The following is a 20,940-nucleotide window of genomic DNA, read 5'->3' as shown; positions in this document are numbered from 1 at the left end:
GTGATCGGAGTTCACGTGCTTAAATGGAAACCCCTAGTTTTGATCGTGCTGAAAGTTGTTGAAGATACCGTAACAGATTGCCGCCATTCCTTGAGCTGCTCTGCATTTTGCCTGGAGAATGCTAGCCATGAGCAACACAACGAGCGAGCAACATAACGTTAATCCGACAAGCTTGATCCTGTTCCGTGTTCGCGGATTCGATATAGTTCCAAGACGAGGGCAAATGAGATGCCAAACCAACTCACGATGGTGGCACAACCCAACCACCGAAACCACGATCGCAGCTTAACCGGCGCCATCAGGATGTCATTTACCGGATACAAGGGGTACGTAGACTTCTGTCTCTAACTTTTTCTGTCCATCTGAGTCCAGCTTGTGTCTCATATTACTCACATTACTCACACATATCAACCACAATGCCTGGCGAGACTACTCGCACAATGAAGCCATCCAATGGGAACGCTAACCATACCACATGTCCCTCCCCTCCCCGTTCCCAAAGTCGAGCACCCCAACGACATCGTGATTCACATCTCCGCGGCCGGCATTTGCGGCACAGACCTCCACACTTATTGGGGCGGAGCCGGAAGCACGAATCCGCCCCGGATAATGGGCCAGGAGGCGGTCGGGACGATCGTTGCGGCCGGAGATGGACTCAAGACACGAAAGGTGGGAGATAACACTGCGTTTGGTGGTATATGCTGCGGATACTGTGACAACTGTATCCTAGGTCGAAGGACTTCGTGTCTAACTTATGACCAGACGACACTGTTCGATAGTGGTGGTCTTGGGAATGACTTTGGCAAAAGCCTGCGCAGCACATAGTGTATGCATCACACTTCCTGCCTTCTTCTTCTTCATTCTTTTCTTTTTGTGTCTTCGGGGTCGGGAAAGACTGACCACCATATGCAACGGAATAGGTTCGCATTCCCTTCGCCGACACCACCTGGGCAGCTGCTTTAAGCTCCCACCTATGGCGAGTACTTACCGTCGATTCGGGATATTTAGATGAGCTGCCAGAGTAGCTACCTGTAGCTCCAAGAGGCAGGTACGCCCGCCGCCCGCTCCTTCCTCCTCAGTATATGTCGTCTAAATAGGAAGGCGCGAGGGGTGGCACCTTCCCTCCAGGGCTCACAATCTCTGATACCCAACAAGGAAAGTACGTACAATGGCCCGGGGCCCCGGGGCCGGGTTGCGCCTTCCTCGCCAACGTAGGCTCATTCCTGGCGCATGAGGAAAGTGCGACCGTCATCCATGGATGGATTCCCCCAAGGTTCCCCTAGTCGTGCCTTCCATATTCAACTTTCCCGCAGCATTGCTCCTTCCGATTTGGGGTCTTGCCGTAAGAAAACCTTGGAAGGATGGTTTTCGGGATGTTGAAAGAAAGAGGGAAGGACCACACTGGGCACCTGGCCGTCGGCACATGCGCAGTTGGTAGCACTTTTCTTGCTATATTACGCTTTATTGCAAGGTCATCCTTGAAGCAAAGAACCCCCCCCGGTCTATATTTGCAAGTCGTATTCAGGTCTTTACTGATAGACTCTACTAGTATATAGGCAAACACATGCACGCTAATTACCAAGGTAAAAGATAAAAGGAAAAAAAAAAAGGGATCATGCAACACCCCGCGGCGTGACACTCATCGCTCGCACATTAGCGGGCATCGTCGTCCACAACACCTGGCGCACCTCGCGGCCAACCTGCTCTACCGCGTCCATCGCCCACAGGACATCCAGATGCTCGTAGTCTTCTATCACCTTTGCATGAGCAATCTGGACGTGCGGCTCGCGTCCGCTTTCGAACCGCCGCAGCAGTTTGCGGCCGTCGACTAGCTCGTCGGACCCGCCGACCCAGAGGGCGAAGGGCGGTGTTTGGGGGCCATACCAGGCTACGTCGGTCCGGGCGATATCAGGTCCTGTATTTTGGACGCGGATGATACGGTCTTCCTCTATCTCTGCCAGGTAGGTCTCCTTCGTTGCGAGGATACATTGGTGTGTTGAGAAGCCGTTGGCCCCGAGCCACCAGCGGATTGTCTCTGCGCTGACGTAGACGGGTGCGAATTGGAACATGCGGTCGCGGAGGCCGTAATCCCACCGGCTGTCGGTCCAGTTGAAAAGGTATGAGAAGACGGTGTATCCGAGTTTTCCGTAGATGTGGGCATGCAGACATTGTTGGACGGTGAGCATGAAGGGGATAAAGGAGTGGATTCCGAAGACGAGTCGGAAAACCGCGGGGGAGAGCACGCGGATGAACCGGAAGTAGATGCATTCAACCAAGGGACCTGCGTATACGGCTGGCGCGAGTGCACAGAAAACCGAAATGCGCTCTCCTAGCTCCGGGCGCTGGTCTTTGGCTAGGGCCACGAACGTTTGTGCTGTTCCTTGCGAGTGGCATACGAGGCCGAGCTTTTCGTAGCCAGTCTCGTAGAGGACACGCGAGATCAGGGCGGTTAGGTCAAAGGCACCCATATGCTGAATCGTCCAGCTCCACATGCGAGGATCAGAGTCAGACATGGTTGTATGCTCTGGTTCTAGTCCGCAACGATTATTCCCTAGCCACACGCCGTATCCCGATTTGCAGAGCAAGAAGGCCAGACTATCGTCGTCGTTTACGCAATAAGCGCCAGAGTTCTGAAGCAGCCCATGCATCAATAACACTGGATACTTGCGCCGGGACCGGTCAAACGATTGATGATGCTTCGTTCCACTAAAGACTTGCGGCCCGCGATGCCCCCGCTCGCTAGCCGGGAGAGGTACATATTCTTGTGGATTGTAAACGTGCCAAAGTGTAAGAACAAATCCGTCTTCGGTCTGAACCTTGAACGTCTCCACATCCAAGCCAACCCTCCGAGCATAGTATGCGACGTCACCAACAACCCGGTCTTTGCCTCCTTCTAGAGGAGGACAGTCCTCTGGCACTTCTTCATCGACCTCCCGCTTCTCTTGCCGGAGTTTCCATTTTCGAGACGAGGTTTTTCTCTCTAATTTCCGCATTCGTTCCTCTGCATAGAATTTGCGCTGCTCGCGTGGATTCCTTCCCCTAATATAGTGTCCAGCCCCAGATACCAAGGCCCAAACGCCACGAACAAGAGCGCAAGCCACGATGATCACCAGAAATAGAAGTGACAGTATAGATGAGGACAATCGAAGGCCGGTATACCGCAACCTGTCAAGGGTTGAAGGAGGATGGTCGTATACGGGAAGCAGGGGGAATAAAGGATGTTCTCGAATCGCAAAGACAGCCGTCTCTGAGGACCCCAAGGCGGGAGGGGTGGTCCGTCTATCGACGAGGAGACGGTCAGTTACGTCTGATACTTCGTCCTCTTCTTCTTCCTCGTGCGGTGGTCCTTTTAAACGGTGCAGCTTAGGTGCTAACTCTTTCGAGAGCTCTGTGGCGTTTCCAAGGGCTGTTTCTGTCTCGAGCGGCATAATCAAGGTGTCCTTCTGCGACTCCTGTTTTCTCATCGGCAGCTGGGTTGTCCCATGAGTTTCGACGGTGGTTGTGACAGCATCGTGGGCTGGATTCAGGGATAATAACATCGTGGGATCGTCATCGGACACGAGAGTGAAGGGGTCATGTCTTCAGCGAAGTGCACCAGGAGGGGAAATCACGCGGGATCATCGAGTGACTTGCGGAAAACGCCGAGACGAGCCAGACACCGTGAGAGACGGAGGGAGCGGATATTAAGGTGTATATAACATAAAGAAAAGAAGAGCGAGGAATTGACGGTAGAAGGACAAGATGGAAATCCCAAAACCCCTGCTGAGTTCCAAGCTTTCCAAGGGTTGCTGCAACGGCCCATGTGAAGGCGGGTCCTGATGTCACTGGAAAGTGAAATGATTGGCCACTATCTGCCTGAGGCACTAACTCGGAAGGAGTGTTCCCAAGGTTCACATTTGCACCAATCTAACATATACAGTGCTCTCTATCCAGACAAGGCAATCGGTCTATCCCTACGCTTTCTCCACATGCTCAAGATTCTGTTTCGCCTGAGCTTCCGCCTCTAAATCCACCAGCTCACTGCCCTTACGAGAGGAAAGGTCTCGCACATCCGTGTAATGCACCGACGGGACAAAGCCCTTGGAGCGCCAGGCGACCGCAACCTTGGAGTAAAGTTCGTCAACCTGCTCAAGGGTAAGGCCCTTGGTCTCGTAGACGCACGCCCACGTGAAAATACCCGCAATCAAGCAGCACCCGCCCCAGATGAAGAACACCTTTGACTGCAGATTGGCATTTCCTGGTCCTGAGTCAACCATGTAGGGAGTGGCGTAGGCAATCGCCCAGTTGAGAAGCCAGTTCGCTGCCGTCGTGATCGAGAGACACTTCGCTCGCGCCTTGAGCGGGAAGAGCTCACCGGTGACAACCCACGCGACAGGACCCCAAGACGAGGCAAAGAAGAATATGTAAACGCAGACAAACGCAATGAGAACTTTATTCGAGATTTCCGAGTCGGTGACCGTGCCGACAATAGCCACAACGAACTGCGAAAGGCACATTCCGGCCGCTCCGAAGAGCAAGAGGGGACGACGGCCCCATTTTTCGACCATCCAGAGGCCCGGGAAGGTTGAAACAACATTGACGATGTTTGTGATCAAGGTAATGACAAAACTGTTCTTGATCCCGGAGTCCTCGAAGAACGTAGTCCCGTAGTAAACTTCACTTCGTCAGCTTAATTATCATGAGATCTGAAAGGGAGGGATACATACAGATGAAATTAACACCTGCGAGCTGTTGCAGTGCTTGGACAGCGCAACCTGTAGCAAGCCGCTTACCAATGGATCCACGAAGAATCTCTAAGTAGCTGGCACTACCAATACTCATCTCGTATTCATGGTTAGCCTGGATTTCCGCCAACTCTTCCACGAGGGCAGGATTATTAACATCCAAGCGGCGAAGACGAGCGAGAGCCTTCGTGGCGGCCTCATGGTTGTCCTGCTTAATGAGAAAGCGAGGAGTCTCAGGAAGGATGATCATTCCGATGACCAGAATGATAGCCCAGGCAAATTGGACAGCAATAGGTATGCGGTAAGAGCCAGTATCATTCCGATCTTTGGTGGCATTGTTGACAATAGCGGCCAGCAGTAGGCCAACCGTGATAGCGAGTTGGTACGCACCAACAATGGTACCTCGAATCCATTTCGGCGCAGTCTCGGACTGGTATAGGGGAATCGTAGCGGAGAGCAGGCCGACGCCAAACCCAGCGAAAAAGCGCCCCGCGACGAACAATGGAATTGCAGTCGCCACAGTCTGCAGGATTACGCCGAAACAGAAGACAACACAGTCGATGATCATCGCAATACGCCGACCAAAGTAATCTGCCACGGGAGCAGCAGTGAGAGCCCCAAAGAATGTGCCGGCAGAAAGGATGGATACAATCATAGAAGACTCGGAAGATGTGATATCAGGGATATTATCTGCGGGATTCACGAAGCCGGTAGAGAAAAGCCTCCGCCAGTATTTCATGGCAAGGATGCCGCTGATAGTGCCGGTGTCATAGCTAACAGACATTGGTGAGCTTGGGTCAGACCTGGCGATAGCATGCAAGGAGGTAAAGCTTACCCATACAACACACCACCAAAGGCCACGAATAGGCCGATGAGGATTGCAGGGGAGGCTGAGCCTGCCGCATCATCTGGTTTCTTGAGCATGAACCCCATTTTTGGGAGATGCTAGTAATGACAAAGGGCAATAATACAGGTGAATGATAGATCAAATACACTCGAGCAGGAAGAAGAAAAGATCACCGACCACGGTCCCCAGCGGACACCAGGGCGCTTTTGTACTGCTGAAGTCGGGGAGTGATGATGCGGAGGAAACGTCCAAATCGTCTCCATGTCCGGCACTATGGGGAAGGGACCGTGGCCGAAACCAGAAACTGCCACTGCAATCAGCGGACGAAATCGGCGTGCGGGTGCCAGCCAACGCACGAGAGGCAATCTACCTGCAATGCCTCCACTCCGTGCATGAGAGATGTCATGGATCGCATGCCATGTATGGAGGAGATTTGCATCTCAATTTCCTTTCTTTGCTTGTTGATGCATGGTCTAGGAGGACTGAACCGGGGTGGCAATCGATGCTACCATGGGAGAATCAATCCCGCAGCGCCAACCAGGGGAACGTTCGCCCGACGCAAAGACGCGTGGAAACTCGGTCGGGATTGCTCCTCAACCAAGGCTTTCCGTCCCTCATGCCCGATGAAATCGAGGGGATCAACATCGAGTGGACAGGCAGCGGGGGAATGCCTGCCCAAGTGTGGACGGAAGTTGGCCGAATTTGTCTCTGGAGGCGTCTTCGGGTCACACGATTGGGCAGAGAAAGCCGGTCGCAGACAGAGCTGGGGTGGTACAAGCAGCGGGCGTTGGGAAAGATGGAGCCGAAGAGTGGCGGGGCGCGAAGAGCGTCGAACCCGCAGAAGAGACTGAGGTGGAAGAATGAGCGATCCGAATGCGGTTGCTTGGAGATCCCGATCGGGAAATGTTAACACTTCCCGTCTCCTCGCCACCATCCTCTTGTTGTCTTCCGTTTTGACCATAACCACCATCAATGAAAGCGCATTTCCATCGGAAAACTACCACCTGACTCCGCTGTCGCAAGACGGGGAAAATTGTTGAGGCATTTCAATGCCCTTGTCGGGCGGCCTGAAACCCAAGGGCACCACAGCACCCCACCAACCTCACTCAGCCCCGATCTCTGGCCACTCGGATGCCGATGTTCGCCCCCAAGTCCCGGTCCGGTCCTGGCTACTCTGTCCGAAGACCTCCCGATTCCTCAATTTCCTCTTCATCTTCCTCGTGCTTCAGCGGGAATCCGGTTTTTTTTTTTTGACGCGACTTGCCCTCCACCCCTCGGGCTCCGTCGCGAAACGCACTGCAATGGGCAGAACACGGCTGTCAAATGAGTTCCATCATAGGCTTAGGATCAGGGCACTGAAGATCATGATCGGCAGAGGGAAACTCCATGGAAGACGCAGAGAAAGTTCGATTCTCCGGGATTTGCCCGCTCCCTGTCCAAATCACACACCGAGTTCGGGGGCGCTAACCCGGCCAAGGAGTCTTGCTTCCAATCCCGCGCTTCCCAGTGGTGGAACCGAGTTTATTGGAGGGAACATCATGGAGCTGAAGCTTCGCCCTTCGGAAGCTGTTCATTTGTCGACCGTCGCACTGAGCGCTTGAACCGTGGAAGCCCAAACATGAAAGGCCTGGGTCTTTGGGGTTCCTACTTTGATGCACTCATAGTTTAACGGTCATTTCGCGGCCCATGGATCGAGAATGCTGGGTTGTCATCTCACTCAACACCACCTTGAGGATCCCATCACCATTCCCCACATCTCAACTGGGATTAGATATTTCAACAATTCCCGCAGCAAGTTCCACGGCCAGAGCGTACGAGGAAGGGTCTCATTGGTGGAGGCTGGCTGCATGACGTCAAGAGATATAACAACCACCAGTCCTGTATCAGAAGAGATAAATTCATTATCGCTCAAATCTCGCATCAGATGCCTCTTCGAGGGCCACAACAGATTTCAACCAAAAGAGACAATCCCGAAACCAAAACCCCGCAATCCATGCAAAATACCAGCATATATATGCAGACGATTATACCTATTTAAACCCTTCACACCGATCACCACCGCCAAATCAAGAAGAAATACCACGAAAGTGCAATCCTGGCGACTTTCTTAGTCGAGTCCATGAACTCATGCCGGACTCGTCCGAGAAGCGTGTCACCTCCGCGGCGTCGTCGCTCCGTACTACTAGATTTCCACTTGGAAGAGTCGGTTTCACTGGTATAGTCAAGGCCGGGGTACGTATCGTTATATGAGTGAGGTGGTGTTACGCGGGGATTGTTCGTCGCACGACTGGCTAAACCGCCTGGCTTGATGAACGAGGCATTAGATATACTAGAGGACGAAGTGTGGGAAACAGCGCGGCTGCGCGTGCGGAGCTCGTGGGTTTCCGCAAGGGGTAATATTGGTTCCGGAGTGGGCGAGGGCGTAGGCCGTAAAGACAGGACGATGGCACGGATAATAAGGACCACAAGCGTAAAGCCTAGTACGAGGCCATAATGGATGAAGACAGAAAGCTGATCGGGCAGCAGGCAGAGGTGATTCTGGAGGGTGCTTCCAGGAGCTCCTTCGTTGGTGGACTTTCCCGTGAAGGGATCAACGGGGTTCCAGAGGCTGGTTAGGACGAATCCTGGTTTCCGAACGCCCATTGCCCAGGATGTGCTTTTGACGGTAATCTCCTTCGGGGAGCCGCTGAATTCCCGATGCGTGATCTCGCAGTAATCGTGGTCATCACCGGAGTAGACATGTATCAAGTTCGGGCCGACTTTAGAGACCACTTCGTTGGAAATTGTCTGGGTCAGTACGTTTTGGTATTGATACCCGCCACTGAGTTTCAGAGCATTCGGTTCATCTTGCTCGAGGATCCCATCTGAGGAGGGAGGATATCGCTCTCTCAGCGGTCCACACGGTGTAGCCGGCTTCCGATATAAGGGCACATGAGTCAATAGGATAGCGGGGAACCCAATAATCTCCGGGTCGGGGTCCTGGTAAACCACTGGCGTGGAGGGTTCAGCAACTTCGTGCTTGAACAGCCGCCCTTTTTGGGGTGTTCCTAGAAAGCAAAGTTCGTCCATCTCGGCTCGGCCTCTATGCTCCTTCATAGCATTCAGAAAGTTTTCCGGTTCCTGCCAGATCTGCTGGTTTGGTCGTGCGCCATCTCCATTCCCCGCACCTGTGCTCCCAGTCTTGGGGTCGGGCTGATCCATCGCACTCAGCGAAACAGTATCCACTGAGACAAACGTATGGTTCCCAATAACATCAACGCGATTTCCCTTACCGAAGAAGTTCTGAAATCGATCGCGAACAGGTAGCTGGATTCCAGAGCCGAATCCCAGATCATGGTTCCCTGGCAAACTGCCAATCAATCTGCGACCTCGGGGATTCGTCGAATGCGTTTCTTGACTATTCCACGGGTCTAAGAATATCTTGACGAAGCGATGAAATTCCGCCTTCCAGAAATCATCGTTGTATTTCCTATAACGCTCTTCGGGACTCGTGCTGTGCGGAGTACTCCATTCCCTTCCACCATCGAAGAGATCGCCGAGGAATAAGACCGAGTCGGGGTCGAGATGACTCTGTATCGAGGAGAAGGAGCGACGCATATACTGATCCGTGAACTTCACAGTTAGTGTAGAGAGCGGCCATGGCCGGCCAGGGTAAGTGTGAGGATCAACGAGTTGGGGGTCGGCAATAAAGACGAGATGATGTGGTGTGGCTTCTGTAGGCTGGAGACCGCAATTATTAGCAACAACCCTATTTACACGATGACTCCCATGAGGCTCACCCATTTCTCCCAAGCGTTCCAGGCACATGACTCAAGGCTGTCCCGGAAGACGCTTCGCTCTCCCCACCACAGCGTATATATCCACAAAATAATGAGACCATTCGTGATCGTGAAAAGCCATCTCGTCACCTTCCACGCTAGCCTCTTCAGCTCAGATCTATTCTTAAGCCGATCCAAACGACCAGACGCCGAGTGGGCGGCCGCGGATATCCCTTGTGTCGCCCATGATGGCAGGGCATCGTGTATGGTCTTCACAACACCGGAAGGGTTAAAGTGATCACGACGTGCCGGACGGTAAGCACTGGCGCTTGACGTCGGTAGATACGAGTAACTCATAATCGGATCCCAACGTGGTGGTCAAGCGATCCTAACGGCCTTGCTGCATTGCTCCGCGGGGGCTGAAGTCGGAGCTGATATCGAGAACGGCTTTGCGCCGGTGGCACTGACTAGGCGTGTTTCCGTTATCTCAAAGGCACACTTTACCGCAGTAGTCACAGCATCATCGATTCGTATGGTGTCTCATAGTTGGACGAGTACTGATCTTCCTAAGGAGATTGTTAGTTGCTCGAGCCGAAGCTCTCGGGGGATCGACAACTGGCCACATCACGTGCCCCAGCCATTTGGATTTTCGGATCTTCAAGATGGACCTCCACCTTGCACACTATCGGCTCCAGATTCATCGCGCACCCCCCGAATTAGGCGCTTCGACCCCTGCTGCCGGCAAGATGCATTCGGCAACCAAGCTACTCATTCCATAAGAAGCAAGCCCAAACACACTGATAAAGTGTATTCTATTAGCACGTATCATTAGGTCCATCATTAGGTCCCGGAACTCAGTTCTAAAAAGGCAAAAAATATAACGCATGACGGTCGGGATTCCAAGATTGACTCCTCGAAAGAATGGGTATAAACACAGAGTCAGAAAGTGAGCTTTTAGGGACAACCTATGAATAAAACAGCCGTATAGATAAGGTAACGAATAATAAATACAAGAGTGATTAGGTAGGCTTCGTCGGGCAACAGTGCTTGCCCGTACAATCTTCGTCACATTCAAGAAGGCAGGCCTGGGGATCCCCGTCGCGGATGCTAGGTGGCCCCCCTGGAAAGGTCCCTGGTTGTGATGGATCCGTGCTCCTTTCGCGAGAGTAAGATAGAGGGACATGGCTGTCCTCTGTATCACTATCGCGAGGAAACTCTGGTTGGATGGTTGAAGAATGAATGCCATATGCGTGGAGGCATTGCCGTACTTGCTTGGCGAGATGCATATACCGTTCGGAGCCTTCTCCCTTGATTTCGGTATCTACTTGTATATGGATCGAGGCAACAGTCTTTGTGTCGCTCAACTGCCACACGTGGAGATGGTGAGAGCCAATGACGCCGGGGAGCTGTTCGATATCTTCCTTGATATGGTCGATGCTGAGTCCATGCGGCACGGCCTGCAATAGAATCCGGGAAGCAGCTTTGCAGAGGGGAATTGCCGACATCAGAATGATCACAGTGATCACAAGCGAGATGCCGGGGTCGACATAGAATCTCCAAGAGTAATTGGTTAACCAGATAACAAGCGCGGACAGGATGACGCCGATATTCCCTAACGCATCGCCCATAACGTGCAAAAAGACGCCGCGCATGTTAAGATCGTGATGACCGTGCTTTTGCTCCTTCGGTTTGGGCTGAGCGTGGTTGTGCGTCTCGTGAGGATCATAGGCAGCTTTGGGAGTCCGGTCGCGGATGGGAGTGTGTTCGTCGGTATAGTTGGATGCTCGGTCTCTGTGACTTAACAGCGTCGACTGTTCATTGGGACTGAGGCCATTCGTCACGCCAATCTCCTCACGCGCACTATCCGAGCCGGAACTCTCGTCATCATCTGGATATTGACTTCGATTGGCTGCGATGATAATGTCCTGTCTCATACTCGCAGGGTGGCCCCCAATATCCTCCAAGCCCCGGGAAGGTGTACTAAATCGGCGAGAACTGCGGGTTTGGGTATCGAAGGGTCGGCGGCGGGAGTATGTCGCGGTGGGTTCAGTGATTTCGCCCTGCGCCGGAAGTTAAAAAGACGCTCAACGAAGAGTATGATATATGCCCACTTACAGCCACGCCCCGCTCTGTGCGTGGAGGAACACCATGGTCTTCTCGATTATAGCCTTGTTCTGCGGCATCGACATCTTCCACTACCTCAGCATCATGGGATTGCCCATGGGTGTGGCCGTGGGCTCCATGCGAATGGTCGTGGAACAGAACCAATCCCAAAATATTCGACAGCAGTCCAGCGCATCCGACAAAGCAGACCAATTTTGGATTCTTCACCTCCTGCGGTTCCACCAATCTTTGTATCGCTTCGAGGAAAATGGACAAGCATAGAGCGACAAGGAATACACCATTGACGAGCGCACCGAGGGTTTCAGCTCGTTGCCACTGATGGTCGTGTGTCAGGCCGAATTCCAACAAGGGCGGGCAATGGGAAGGAAGGGATGGACACTCACCCCGTACGTGTACATCTTCGAGGAAGTCTCGCTGTTGGCGACTTTGACGGCCCAGAGTCCAACACATAAGGAGAGTACATCATTGAGCTAGAGACACGTTAGACAAGGAGTTTCGAGCGGAGGTTCGACATGTCGCACCATGTGGAAGGAGTCGGCGACGAGGGCAAGAGAGTGGACGGAATAACCTAGCAGAGAATGTTAGCAAGAAACAAGGAGCAGAATCCAAGGAACACAAACCGGCGATCAGTTCCAGCAGGAAGAAAGCAGTGTCTATCGCCAACAGGATCAAAATCCTGTTGGTCTTGGAAAGGCCCATGACGGATATTTGCGACGAAACCAGCGCCGAGCGACACGAGCAGCAGGGGCAACCTCGGCACAGAGAATATCTTTACGTGTTAGGAGGGAGTAGAGCAACAGCAAGGATGCAAATAACTCATTGAGAAAGGCAAAGAGGAGGGGAAGAGAGTAAAACGAGGGAGTTGGAGAAATCTCGCAGTTCCGGAAGAGAACCGCTCAAGAAGTCCAACTCGAAGAGTGGCGGAATTTGTGGTGGATCTCAGCGTCTTTGCTGCTCACACCACACGGATGACGCACTTCCACCATTACGACTTAGCTTGGAGATTTCTTCTATCGTTGGTCGTTCGGGATACTGTTACTCAAGAATCCCATCTCCGAGATCGCAGTTCGGAGCTCCAAGGCCGTTGAGAAACTTGAAGTCGTCTGTGTTTATTCGTCTGGTGCCATGGCGTCATTCATCGTCCGTTCTCCATTACCACCACTCTCACCTACAACAAAGTCCTCGAATTTATCCAGAAAAGATCGCGAAAGCTACTCATCATTCAAGCGATGTTTCAATAATGCACACACCCATTTCAACGCCTGCATATGAGAAAATCATCGATATACGGTCAGAGCTCATTTGTCACCCCCTCTGTCCGTACACGACGTACAGCCGGGAATATATGTGCAACGTCCGATCTGTCACTTCCTTGCGCACCCCCACCAGCAGCACTTGTACATCTTCCACTGTCCATCCGAGGAAGCGAGTCATAAGGGCGAGTGAGTATGCTTCAAGTGCCTCGAGCATGTTGGCTTGATGATACCGCCCAAGCTCTTTGAGCTTCGGATCCCTTGGCCAGGGAGAAAAGGGCACTTTATAGATCTCCTCCACGACGTTTTTAAACCCAGCATCGCTCATCCACTGCTTATAGTTCGGTGCTACACTGAATTGCTTGCCGAATTTCTGACTCGCCTCCACTAAGAGAGCCCGCCATTGTTGCAGGTTGGTCGCTTTATCGGCTGTGTCGTCGTCGGAGAAGACTCCAACCGTGAAGTCGCAAATCTCAAACCACCCTCCGGGATTCAGGTTGTTGTGTGCCTGATTAAATAGTTTGCGGAAGTCCTTCACTGATCCTTCAATACCCCGCATGTGGATAAGATCGAACGGCTGCGAAAAGTTCCAGTGGAGTTCGAAGTCATCGATCTCGAACTGGCAATTGGGAGGCACCCTGAAAACCGTTGATCAACGGATTCGTTGAAGGAGGCCGTTCGTACCTACCATGAAGGCTGGATCGGGCTCAGATCCGTCCCTATATTTACTTAGCACAGATTTCCATGGTTCGGAGCCCTTCAGAACAAACCGGTCACGAGGGCTTCGGGGAATAAGCTATTGATCCACACAACCATCAGTTAGCGAATGTCTGCGACCGGCACGAGTGCCATACTCTGCCATGTCAATTGCCCACGCTCCGGTTCCCGTCCCTAGATCTAGGATCCTCTTTAACCCCGGCTTGATAGGCGCTCGGTATAGCTCCCCCCCAAGTGTGAGATTGCAGATGTGGTGGTGCTACACAAACCCGGGTCAGCATGCGTAAGCTGGGTGTTTGTGTCCGACGTACGAGATCGAGCCGATCTTGTTCCCGTTCGTCATTCGGCTAAGGAGTTGTCTGATTAGCGAGCGTCGCGTGTCTTGTGACTGATCTGTCATACAAACATATACTGCCCTTCTCGATAGGCATGATATCGTCGCCCATTCTGATCAGCATCAGCATTGGAATTGCCTACGGTCTGCCCTCGGCAGAGATCAGACCTCGTATCTGGACACATTATCAACTGGGAGCGCCTGAGCATTGATAAAAAGGGTCATACTGGTAGTTGATGATACTGGACGTAAGCGACGCGGTGGTGCTGCTTTCGGATCTTTGATGCAGCCTTGTCAGTTCAGAATCTATCGGCGTGTTCGATGACATACATGCTCCCATCGTCCTCCTCGTCCGTGTAAAGATCTGAATCAGCCTGTACTCCAGATCCGGTTAGTTGAAGATATTGAATGCTGAACCCAACGGCTTGCCTCTGGAACGATGGGTCGCTGGCTCTCCGACTGGTGGGCCATGGTGATCAATGTGACAGCTCCAAAAGAGAGTCAACGTGGTGGGAGAGAGCCCGTCAGAATCCAGATCGCTTTTATTCAACAGCGGAACACCCCTGCAACGCGAAGGATCGCACGGCTGGTCGGGCCACCCGTTAGTGCTGACCAGCTTCACAAATGGAAATCCACAATGTGCGCTGTCGACGCAATGTGATCTTCCGAGGTCAGCTGCACGACAATCACGCCGTTTCATTGTCTGAGACGGCGCTTGGAGCCGTCTCAGACAGATGATGGTGGATCAAGCCAGACCATCCCATCCCCATCGCTCGGCTTGCGTCTCTTCTCTTGAATCTTACAGGCCAGCTGGCCCGCGGGGTTCCCTCCTCATTTCTCGAGACAAAAAACTTGGAGAGAACGCTTGATCAAAGGACGATGCAGCAGCGATTATGTAAGGTGACGTTAGGGGCCCTTACCAACACAATGGTTCCGACCCCTGTCAGCGTGGGCAGGAGGGCCTGTCGGAGAATTAATCTGGGGAATATCTGCACGCTCAGCACATCTTCGAGTTATGCTCGTGGCTCTGGTCTTCTTTCTCTGGGTCATATATTTGCTTGCCCTGGTGGTGTATCGATTATGGCTGTCACCACTGGCCAAGTTCCCCGGGCCCAAGCTGGCAGCGGCGACGCTGTGGTATGAGACTTACTACGATGCATTCTGCTGGGGCCAGTATACCTTTGAGATTGCCAAAATGCATGAGAAATATGGTAAGCTTTCCCAAACGCTGAATTGGGTGATTCTTATGAGCATAGGCCCCATCGTCCGCATCAGCCCCAATGAACTGCATATCAACGACCCAGACTACTACGAGGTTCTCTACTCGAGAGAGAGTCCACGAAACAAATATGAGTATTTCACGAAGCAATTCAGCGTTACACGCTCGATGGTCGCAACCGTGGACCACTACCACCATCGTCTGCTCCGGTCGAACATGAACCCGTACTTCTCAATGGCGCGCGTCCGCAAACAGGAACCCCTCATACAGGCATTGGTCGACAAGCTATACGAGCGCCTGCGGGAGTACAAGGGTACAGGAAGCCCGGTTGTGTTGCAGCACGCATTCACCTGCTTCACAACGGACGTCGTCTCCGACTACACGATGGGCGTCGGGTTTCACTACCTCGACGAGCCGGATTTTATTCCAGACTGGAGCGACACGATTGGGGGGAGTGCAAAGAGTGGTGTTTATATCAAGGCATTTCCTTGGTTGGGATTGGTATTTACAGCTATGCCGCCGTGGTTACTTTCGCGCGTATACCATGGGATGGGCCTGGTCTTCCAGTTCCAGCAGCGGTGCCAGAATATCGTCCAGTCGATCATGGAGGAACAAAATTCGCAGGGGCACGAGAATGTGAAAAGCAAATTCAGCCAGCCGACGTTCTTCCATGACGTTCTGAACAGCGACCTTCCGCCGGAAGAGAAGTCCCCTGAGCGACTGGCGCAGGAGGTACAAGTTGTCATTGGGGCGGGCGCAGAAACAACGGGGAAGATGCTGACATGGACGACGTACTATCTGCTTGAGAATCCGGAGAAGCTGAATAGACTGAGGGAGGAGCTGAACCGATTTGATCCGAATCGGACGGCGACGCTGATTGACTTGGAAAAGATGCCATATTTGGTGAGGTGTCTCATCAGGTTGAACAACAGGCGCTAATGAAGACCAGACATGCGTTATGCTCGAAGGTCTAAGGTACGGCAGGTTGCCATTTATGAAGACTAAACTGACGGATTAGACTTTCCTACGGTGTCAGCTCGAGACTGCAGCGAATCGCACCGGACCGCAACCTCCAATTTCATGAGTGGTCAATCCCAGCAGGAGTATGTCGTTTTGCCTGAAAGTGGACAGCTCACTGACTTTTTAGACACCTGTCGGCATGACCAGTACCCTGATCCATCACAACGAGAACATCTTCCCCGATTCCCGCAGCTTCATCCCGGAACGATGGCTGGACCCTGAAAAGCGCAAGTATCTCGAGAAATATCTCGTATCGTTCACGAAGGGGTCGCGCCAGTGTATTGGCATGAAGTATGTGCTACCCGCGTCTCTTGGTATACGCGGCTAACAACGACAGCCTTGCCCGCGCGGAGATCCTGCTCGCACTTGGGAAGATTGTCAGAGACTTGGAATTGGAGCTGTTTGAAACAACGCGGGAGGATGTGACAATTGCGCACGATCTTTTCCTGCCGTTTGCGAAGGAGGGGAGGAAGGGTGTTCGTGTATTAGTCCGGTAGGCAGATAATAGAGCGTGCAAACTTGACACTATGTAGCATGTTTGGGGAATAGCTGCAGTCTGGGGTAATATTCCTGTTCGGCCTCAAATTCGGGAATCGGGATGGGTGTGCCTGTGGACGCGGAGGAATTGCTTCTCCAGTCCTCGATTCGCGGAAACTTCCAGGTGGACGGTGGACCGAAAGAATGTCTGGGCTCAGATCCTTCAACCCACTGGCCATCCCTGCAGCTCAGCAACCTCAAATTAACCCAGCATGGCCAACGGCATCTTCCGTGAGGCCTGCGACATCTTCTTCCGCCACTACCACAACAAGCCCTACACGCTCTTCAACCCGGCGCTCTTCCGCCACAAGGCCGCCCACGGCCAGATCCCCCGCTATCTCCAGTTCGCGCTCATCGCGACCGCCGTGCGCTTCTCCTCGCAGGCCCAGTGGAAGCAGCGCAAGCAGAAGACCATTGATGGCTATGCGCAATGCTCCTGGGAGATGATCATGTCATCGCCCGATGGGCTGGGCGATAGCTCCGATGTTTCGGTGATCCAGGCGTTGGCGCTGTTGGCTGTGATCGATGCTTCTGGTATTCCCCTTCCCTCTCCACGAATATACTGGACTTTTTTTTTTAACTTCTATAGCCGGTCGGCGACGCGCTGCATGGGTGAAGATTGGCATGGCCGTGCGCATCAGCCAGGACCTGCAGATGATGCTGGAGCCCGATAGCCTGTCCGTAGCAGAGGCCGAGGAGCGTCGCGGCATCTTCTGGACGCTGTTTCTCCTCGATCGCTTCGTCTGCTGCTCTTTTCGACGGCCGCCTGCGATCAAGGTCTCGGATTGTCAACTCAAGCTGCCTGTCGACCGCGAACTCCATGAATCCGAATCCGCACTGACGCTCGGTGAGCTCCTGGACGAGAACGTGCGCGGGAGGCCCAACCGAGTCGTCGGGGTATCTGGGTTCAGCGTGGGGTTCGCCGCGCTGCTCGGACGCACGATCGACTGTATGATGAATCGCGAAGCCAGAGCCGTCGAACCGTGGCAGGGAAATTCGGATTACAGCCTTATCCACACGAGTCTCGAATCTCTCAAGCAGATGGCTGACGCCCACCCCTCGGCAATAGAAGGGGAGCAACTGCATACCTATCGAACATCCCATCTTGTCCTCTCGCTCACGCTATACCACCTCACCCACTGCATCCTCAGCCACCCGTACCTGCTGGGCGTCAAGCGCCAGGCGCACCAGTCTGCCCCGACGGCGTGGATCGAAGCGCAAATCGCCTCTTGCTGGAGCCACGCCCAAGAGCTGACAACACTCGTCGTCGACGCAAAAGCGGCGGGTTATATGCTCGCCCCTTCGTTCTACAGCTACTGTATCCTTGTCGCTGGGACCGTCCACGCTCTCCTCCTCCACGGCGAAGACAAGCCAGCCAGCGAGCGGGCGTCAAAGTACCTCAAGACCTCGTTCGACTATCTATCCGAGGTCTCGGAGGTGTGGCACAATTCATATATCATGGTACCTCCGGACACCGCCCTGGTAGTTATTGTTTTGCCAAGCTAATGAAATTGGCAGTCCGACGCCCTCCGCTTCTTCACAAACCGCTGCGTCCGCTACAGCAGCATCCTCCTCGGACCGGCTTCGCTCTTCGAAACCCTCACGCAGACAGATACACTGGTCCTGCGGTCCGTTCTAGACTACTGGGCCATGATGCACCCGCGCAACCCTATTTCGGAACTGAGTTCGCTGAATATCGACTGTTTCGCCGATAACTCTGGAAAGGAAGGGCAAGGTCAGAATTCGCTCAGTCCAGACGAGGCGACAGAAAGTCCGGAGCCGCTGCCGTCTAAGAATGGGATTGAGAATGAGAATCCCACTGTTGACCCCGGGGTTCTGGTTGACTTTCCGCTTTCGATCTCCTCTCCTGTGGAGGAGGGGGCAGGAGATAGTGAATTTACAAAGTGGGATTGGGATAATGAGCTTCACCCAGTGTGATCTTTATATAGCCCTAGAGTGACAGATAGAAGTGAATGTATCTATATCCCATTGTATTATTATCCATTCTTGTGATGAGGACGACAGATGGTGTTGACTGATACAAGTGGGTGCCAGTGGATTGCATATTCAAGGTAATGTCAAGCTAAGCTTAGGACTCTGTGATGTAGTAACGATTATGGGGTTACCTTGATACCTCAAACTCAAGTCGGCATGTCAACGATATCAAGCAACCAGCACCACTTCCCATCAATACCATCAAACCTCCAGAGCAGGCAAAACAACCCCCCGACACTCGCCGAAGCCAAACTTCCGCCCCGTCGTCCGGTTCACGCACCACCCGTCCATAACAACTTCATCCCCGTCCTCAAGATACGCGATTCCGTCCGCCGTCAGAGTAGTGAGTTTATTCTGCGGCAACTGTCGCTCGAGGAGGCACGCAATGCCGGTATTTTCTCCGGCCGCATTCCGGCGCTGTTCCTGTTAGCCATAGCGGTCTTTAACATGTCAACATGATAGGGTTAGAGAATCGTACTGCGCTCGTCAACGTCCCCGTCCCAAAGATATCCCCCGTACTCAGTCCTTCGCCTGCACTGGCTAGATGGACGAGCTGCTGGTACGGCGTCCAGTACAGCTCGTTCAGGTTCGTCTCGGTGACCGTGTACGATTTTCCGTTTCCTGCACCATCGCCACATTAGCCTTTCCCTCTGCACTAAAAGCACAAAACTTGAACACAAGGGAGCGGAGGCATACGAATAATTCGAACCCCCAACTCAACATCCCACGTCTCCTGCCCTGGGACACCCCCATTCCCAACCCAGGATAAATGCCCTAGCGGGCTCGGATCCTGCCCCTTCGCCCTTCCACAAAGTGCACCACCCAACGCCTCCGTCGTCACAATCCAGGGGGAGATACTCGTCCCCGCGCCCTTCCCATGGAACGGCCCGAGCGGCGGCATCTCGAATACCTGGATATCCCGCGCAGACCAGTCATTCAGAATGACCAGGCCGAAGATGTGGTCCTTTGCATCGGCGATGTTCAGGATTTCGCCGGGGGGAAGAGGGTGCGAGAGGAAGATGCCGACCTCGAGCTCGAAGTCGAAGCGTTTTGAGGGCTGGAATTTGGGAGAAGAGCCTTGGCTTGTGTCGCGGAATACGCCGTTTGGGCGACGAACGGGCGTGCCGGAGACGCGCAGGCTCGACGTGCGGCCGTTGTAGACGCTCGGGATGAAGAACCAGTTTTCGGGGATGGCGCTGTTCAGTAAGGCGCTGCACTACATAAGCTTTCAGTCTACCATCTTGCCTGAAGTTGTAAAAGGGGGGAAGGGGAAGCCGGAAACACGGTACGTTTTGCGTATGTTCCAGCGAACAATAGAAATCCGAGAAATTGCGCGTGTCCATCGGGAAATGGTTCGTTACTCGCTGCAGCGGCGTCGCATACTTCGGATTCGCGACGATATCGTCGGGATTCTCCGCCAGCTGCGTGGTGAGAACGGCCCTAACCTGTTTCCGGGTGGCATTTGGGAGCGCGGCGAATGTATTCAGTGTTGGTTGCGAGAATATCCCACCCTCAGCTTGAAAGCCCGGTATTCCGTCGAAATAGCCCTCCCTTTCGAGGGCGCTAAGGTCGATTGCGTTGCTTTCGAGGACGGTTGCACAGCGCGGGGTGGGGTTCTCGGGGGTCGAGATGACGCCGTAGGGGAGGTTGTCGATGGGGAATGGTGTCGTCGAAGTTGAGGACATGTTGGGCTTTTCTTAGGGTGGTGATGGAATAACAAGCTGTGAGGGTACAGCTTCAGCTTCATCTAGCTCTAGCTCTAGCTTGATATAAGGGTGAGCAGGCATCGGAGAATGCATCGGAAAAAGGACTGGGAATTGTGCGTCATCCATCTTCGTCCGTGCTGCAGGCTGACATTTACTCCGGGCTGCCTGTCGTTAAAAAGTCCGAGCCTGACCAGTTACGAGGACAAGGATCGATGCATTGGTCGCCGTCCGAGGTTCTGCGTAACATGCGCGTTGCAGACTTCGGGAGGCGAAGCGCAGGTGTGCCATCGGTCTTAAAGTTTGGTCAGGGTTGGGTTATGTTGTGACTTGTTGAATGCATTTGACTGCGCTATTTACTTGTTTGCCCACTGAGGGATTAATCTCGTTGCTGACGAGCGGGGTCGGAATGTATAAAAGGGAGGGAGGGCCTGGACTACAACCTGAACGTTTGAGAATGCAGAACAATATGGGATTAGCCTATTCGTGACTCGTGTCGGAAGAAATGATATCGACGACTAGCGGTACGTAAGGATGGATACTACGTTCGACAATTTCCTTAATCGCCAGGAGATTGTTTGAACTGTACAGGTACGGCTGGGAATAGCGCCTGGGCAGACGCTACTCAATCTTTACGACCGTCCAGCTGGGACGCCCTGCCGCCGAAGGCAGCTGTGCCTTGTGCGGTTACGCCTCTGATACCCTCTGG

The 20,940-nt window shown here is 53.2% G+C and overlaps 11 protein-coding genes across 11 annotated transcripts; 5 read left to right on the top strand and 6 right to left on the bottom strand.

Annotated features, from left to right (window-relative positions):
- The first annotated feature begins 595 nt into the window (after positions 1-595).
- BJX67DRAFT_281560 (uncharacterized protein) lies at positions 596-1,099 on the top strand. The gene is made up of 3 exons (XM_071026669.1): positions 596-669; positions 763-826; positions 921-1,099. The coding sequence occupies exons 1-3, from the start codon at positions 650-652 to the stop codon at positions 1,023-1,025; spliced, it is 189 nt and encodes a 62-aa protein (XP_070889360.1). The 5' UTR covers positions 596-649; the 3' UTR covers positions 1,026-1,099.
- Positions 1,100-1,519, top strand: BJX67DRAFT_281561 (uncharacterized protein). Its single transcript, XM_071026670.1, has 2 exons — positions 1,100-1,159; positions 1,236-1,519. Exon 2 carries the CDS (start codon positions 1,259-1,261, stop codon positions 1,436-1,438), a length of 180 nt encoding a protein of 59 aa, XP_070889359.1. The 5' UTR covers positions 1,100-1,159; positions 1,236-1,258; the 3' UTR covers positions 1,439-1,519.
- Positions 1,358-4,098, bottom strand: BJX67DRAFT_282038 (putative ab-hydrolase associated lipase). The gene has a single exon (XM_071026673.1). The coding sequence runs from the start codon at positions 3,537-3,539 to the stop codon at positions 1,614-1,616; it is 1,926 nt and encodes a 641-aa protein (XP_070889358.1). The 5' UTR covers positions 3,540-4,098; the 3' UTR covers positions 1,358-1,613.
- On the bottom strand, positions 3,954-5,657 carry BJX67DRAFT_370311 (sugar porter family MFS transporter; the record flags this gene model as incomplete). Its single annotated transcript, XM_071030901.1, has 3 exons — positions 3,954-4,654; positions 4,707-5,497; positions 5,560-5,657. The coding sequence occupies 3 exons, from the start codon at positions 5,655-5,657 to the stop codon at positions 3,954-3,956; spliced, it is 1,590 nt and encodes a 529-aa protein (XP_070889357.1).
- Positions 5,606-6,769, top strand: BJX67DRAFT_281564 (uncharacterized protein). Its single transcript, XM_071026671.1, has one exon. It carries the CDS (start codon positions 5,702-5,704, stop codon positions 6,479-6,481), a length of 780 nt encoding a protein of 259 aa, XP_070889356.1. The 5' UTR covers positions 5,606-5,701; the 3' UTR covers positions 6,482-6,769.
- Positions 6,770-7,397: 628 nt separating this feature from the next.
- Positions 7,398-10,017, bottom strand: BJX67DRAFT_281272 (putative manganese ion homeostasis (Fr)). The gene is made up of 2 exons (XM_071026668.1): positions 9,351-10,017; positions 7,398-9,291 (listed from the first exon to the last, which is right to left on the bottom strand). Exons 1-2 carry the CDS (start codon positions 9,684-9,686, stop codon positions 7,624-7,626), a joined length of 2,004 nt encoding a protein of 667 aa, XP_070889355.1. The 5' UTR covers positions 9,687-10,017; the 3' UTR covers positions 7,398-7,623.
- Positions 9,923-12,339, bottom strand: BJX67DRAFT_345427 (cation diffusion facilitator family transporter). Its single transcript, XM_071028349.1, has 5 exons — positions 12,074-12,339; positions 11,975-12,021; positions 11,837-11,923; positions 11,445-11,768; positions 9,923-11,389 (listed from the first exon to the last, which is right to left on the bottom strand). Exons 1-5 carry the CDS (start codon positions 12,150-12,152, stop codon positions 10,349-10,351), a joined length of 1,578 nt encoding a protein of 525 aa, XP_070889354.1. The 5' UTR covers positions 12,153-12,339; the 3' UTR covers positions 9,923-10,348.
- A 419-nt stretch (positions 12,340-12,758) lies between these two features.
- BJX67DRAFT_370308 (class I SAM-dependent methyltransferase) lies at positions 12,759-14,228 on the bottom strand (the record flags this gene model as incomplete). The annotated part of the gene is made up of 8 exons (XM_071030900.1): positions 12,759-13,344; positions 13,395-13,434; positions 13,544-13,682; positions 13,735-13,770; positions 13,826-13,842; positions 13,950-14,035; positions 14,088-14,131; positions 14,187-14,228. 8 exons carry the CDS (start codon positions 14,226-14,228, stop codon positions 12,759-12,761), a joined length of 990 nt encoding a protein of 329 aa, XP_070889353.1.
- Positions 14,229-14,585: 357 nt separating this feature from the next.
- On the top strand, positions 14,586-16,598 carry BJX67DRAFT_345398 (cytochrome P450). The gene is made up of 3 exons (XM_071028348.1): positions 14,586-15,879; positions 15,926-16,287; positions 16,334-16,598. Exons 1-2 carry the CDS (start codon positions 14,773-14,775, stop codon positions 15,992-15,994), a joined length of 1,176 nt encoding a protein of 391 aa, XP_070889352.1. The 5' UTR covers positions 14,586-14,772; the 3' UTR covers positions 15,995-16,287; positions 16,334-16,598.
- BJX67DRAFT_281573 (fungal specific transcription factor domain-containing protein) lies at positions 16,567-18,578 on the top strand. The gene is made up of 3 exons (XM_071026672.1): positions 16,567-17,067; positions 17,123-17,994; positions 18,052-18,578. The coding sequence occupies exons 1-3, from the start codon at positions 16,746-16,748 to the stop codon at positions 18,469-18,471; spliced, it is 1,614 nt and encodes a 537-aa protein (XP_070889351.1). The 5' UTR covers positions 16,567-16,745; the 3' UTR covers positions 18,472-18,578.
- BJX67DRAFT_345393 (uncharacterized protein) lies at positions 18,510-20,533 on the bottom strand. The gene is made up of 4 exons (XM_071028347.1): positions 19,818-20,533; positions 19,225-19,744; positions 19,007-19,149; positions 18,510-18,945 (listed from the first exon to the last, which is right to left on the bottom strand). Exons 1-4 carry the CDS (start codon positions 20,211-20,213, stop codon positions 18,730-18,732), a joined length of 1,275 nt encoding a protein of 424 aa, XP_070889350.1. The 5' UTR covers positions 20,214-20,533; the 3' UTR covers positions 18,510-18,729.
- Between the last annotated feature and the right edge of the window lie 407 nt (positions 20,534-20,940).

Source organism: Aspergillus lucknowensis (genome assembly GCF_044049455.1).
Source record: "Aspergillus lucknowensis strain CBS 449.75 chromosome Unknown BJX67scaffold_6, whole genome shotgun sequence".
NCBI lineage: Eukaryota > Fungi > Ascomycota > Eurotiomycetes > Eurotiales > Aspergillaceae > Aspergillus > Aspergillus lucknowensis.
Note: the sequence above shows the minus strand (reverse complement) of the source record. Positions and strands in the feature narration are given on the sequence as shown.

What these genes read in the sequence shown, in the direction of transcription:
- BJX67DRAFT_281560 (XM_071026669.1), top strand. Translation starts at nt 650, where the DNA reads ATGGACTCAAGACACGAAAG. An exon ending in ATGGACTCAAGACACGAAAG is followed by an intron (nt 670 to 762) that starts GTGGGAGATAAC and finishes ACTTATGACCAG; the next exon opens with ACGACACTGTTCGATAGTGG. An exon ending in AAGCCTGCGCAGCACATAGT is followed by an intron (nt 827 to 920) that starts GTATGCATCACA and finishes GCAACGGAATAG; the next exon opens with GTTCGCATTCCCTTCGCCGA.
- BJX67DRAFT_281561 (XM_071026670.1), top strand. Translation starts at nt 1,259, where the DNA reads ATGGATTCCCCCAAGGTTCCCCTAGTCGTGCCTTCCATATTCAACTTT.
- BJX67DRAFT_282038 (XM_071026673.1), bottom strand. Translation starts at nt 3,539, where the DNA reads ATGTTATTATCCCTGAATCCAGCCCACGATGCTGTCACAACCACCGTC.
- BJX67DRAFT_281564 (XM_071026671.1), top strand. Translation starts at nt 5,702, where the DNA reads ATGATAGATCAAATACACTCGAGCAGGAAGAAGAAAAGATCACCGACC.
- BJX67DRAFT_281272 (XM_071026668.1), bottom strand. Translation starts at nt 9,686, where the DNA reads ATGAGTTACTCGTATCTACCGACGTCAAGCGCCAGTGCTTACCGTCCG. An exon ending in GGAACGCTTGGGAGAAATGG is followed by an intron (nt 9,292 to 9,350) that starts GTGAGCCTCATG and finishes TGCGGTCTCCAG; the next exon opens with CCTACAGAAGCCACACCACA.
- BJX67DRAFT_345427 (XM_071028349.1), bottom strand. Translation starts at nt 12,152, where the DNA reads ATGGGCCTTTCCAAGACCAACAGGATTTTGATCCTGTTGGCGATAGAC. An exon ending in CGAAGATGTACACGTACGGG is followed by an intron (nt 11,769 to 11,836) that starts GTGAGTGTCCAT and finishes CACGACCATCAG; the next exon opens with TGGCAACGAGCTGAAACCCT. An exon ending in GCACAGAGCGGGGCGTGGCT is followed by an intron (nt 11,390 to 11,444) that starts GTAAGTGGGCAT and finishes CTTCCGGCGCAG; the next exon opens with GGCGAAATCACTGAACCCAC.
- BJX67DRAFT_345398 (XM_071028348.1), top strand. Translation starts at nt 14,773, where the DNA reads ATGCTCGTGGCTCTGGTCTTCTTTCTCTGGGTCATATATTTGCTTGCC. An exon ending in TGGAAAAGATGCCATATTTG is followed by an intron (nt 15,880 to 15,925) that starts GTGAGGTGTCTC and finishes AATGAAGACCAG; the next exon opens with ACATGCGTTATGCTCGAAGG.
- BJX67DRAFT_281573 (XM_071026672.1), top strand. Translation starts at nt 16,746, where the DNA reads ATGGCCAACGGCATCTTCCGTGAGGCCTGCGACATCTTCTTCCGCCAC. An exon ending in GGCTGTGATCGATGCTTCTG is followed by an intron (nt 17,068 to 17,122) that starts GTATTCCCCTTC and finishes TAACTTCTATAG; the next exon opens with CCGGTCGGCGACGCGCTGCA. An exon ending in GGCACAATTCATATATCATG is followed by an intron (nt 17,995 to 18,051) that starts GTACCTCCGGAC and finishes TGAAATTGGCAG; the next exon opens with TCCGACGCCCTCCGCTTCTT.
- BJX67DRAFT_345393 (XM_071028347.1), bottom strand. Translation starts at nt 20,213, where the DNA reads ATGTCCTCAACTTCGACGACACCATTCCCCATCGACAACCTCCCCTAC. An exon ending in CGCTGGAACATACGCAAAAC is followed by an intron (nt 19,745 to 19,817) that starts GTACCGTGTTTC and finishes AAGCTTATGTAG; the next exon opens with TGCAGCGCCTTACTGAACAG. An exon ending in GTTGGGGGTTCGAATTATTC is followed by an intron (nt 19,150 to 19,224) that starts GTATGCCTCCGC and finishes GCGATGGTGCAG; the next exon opens with GAAACGGAAAATCGTACACG.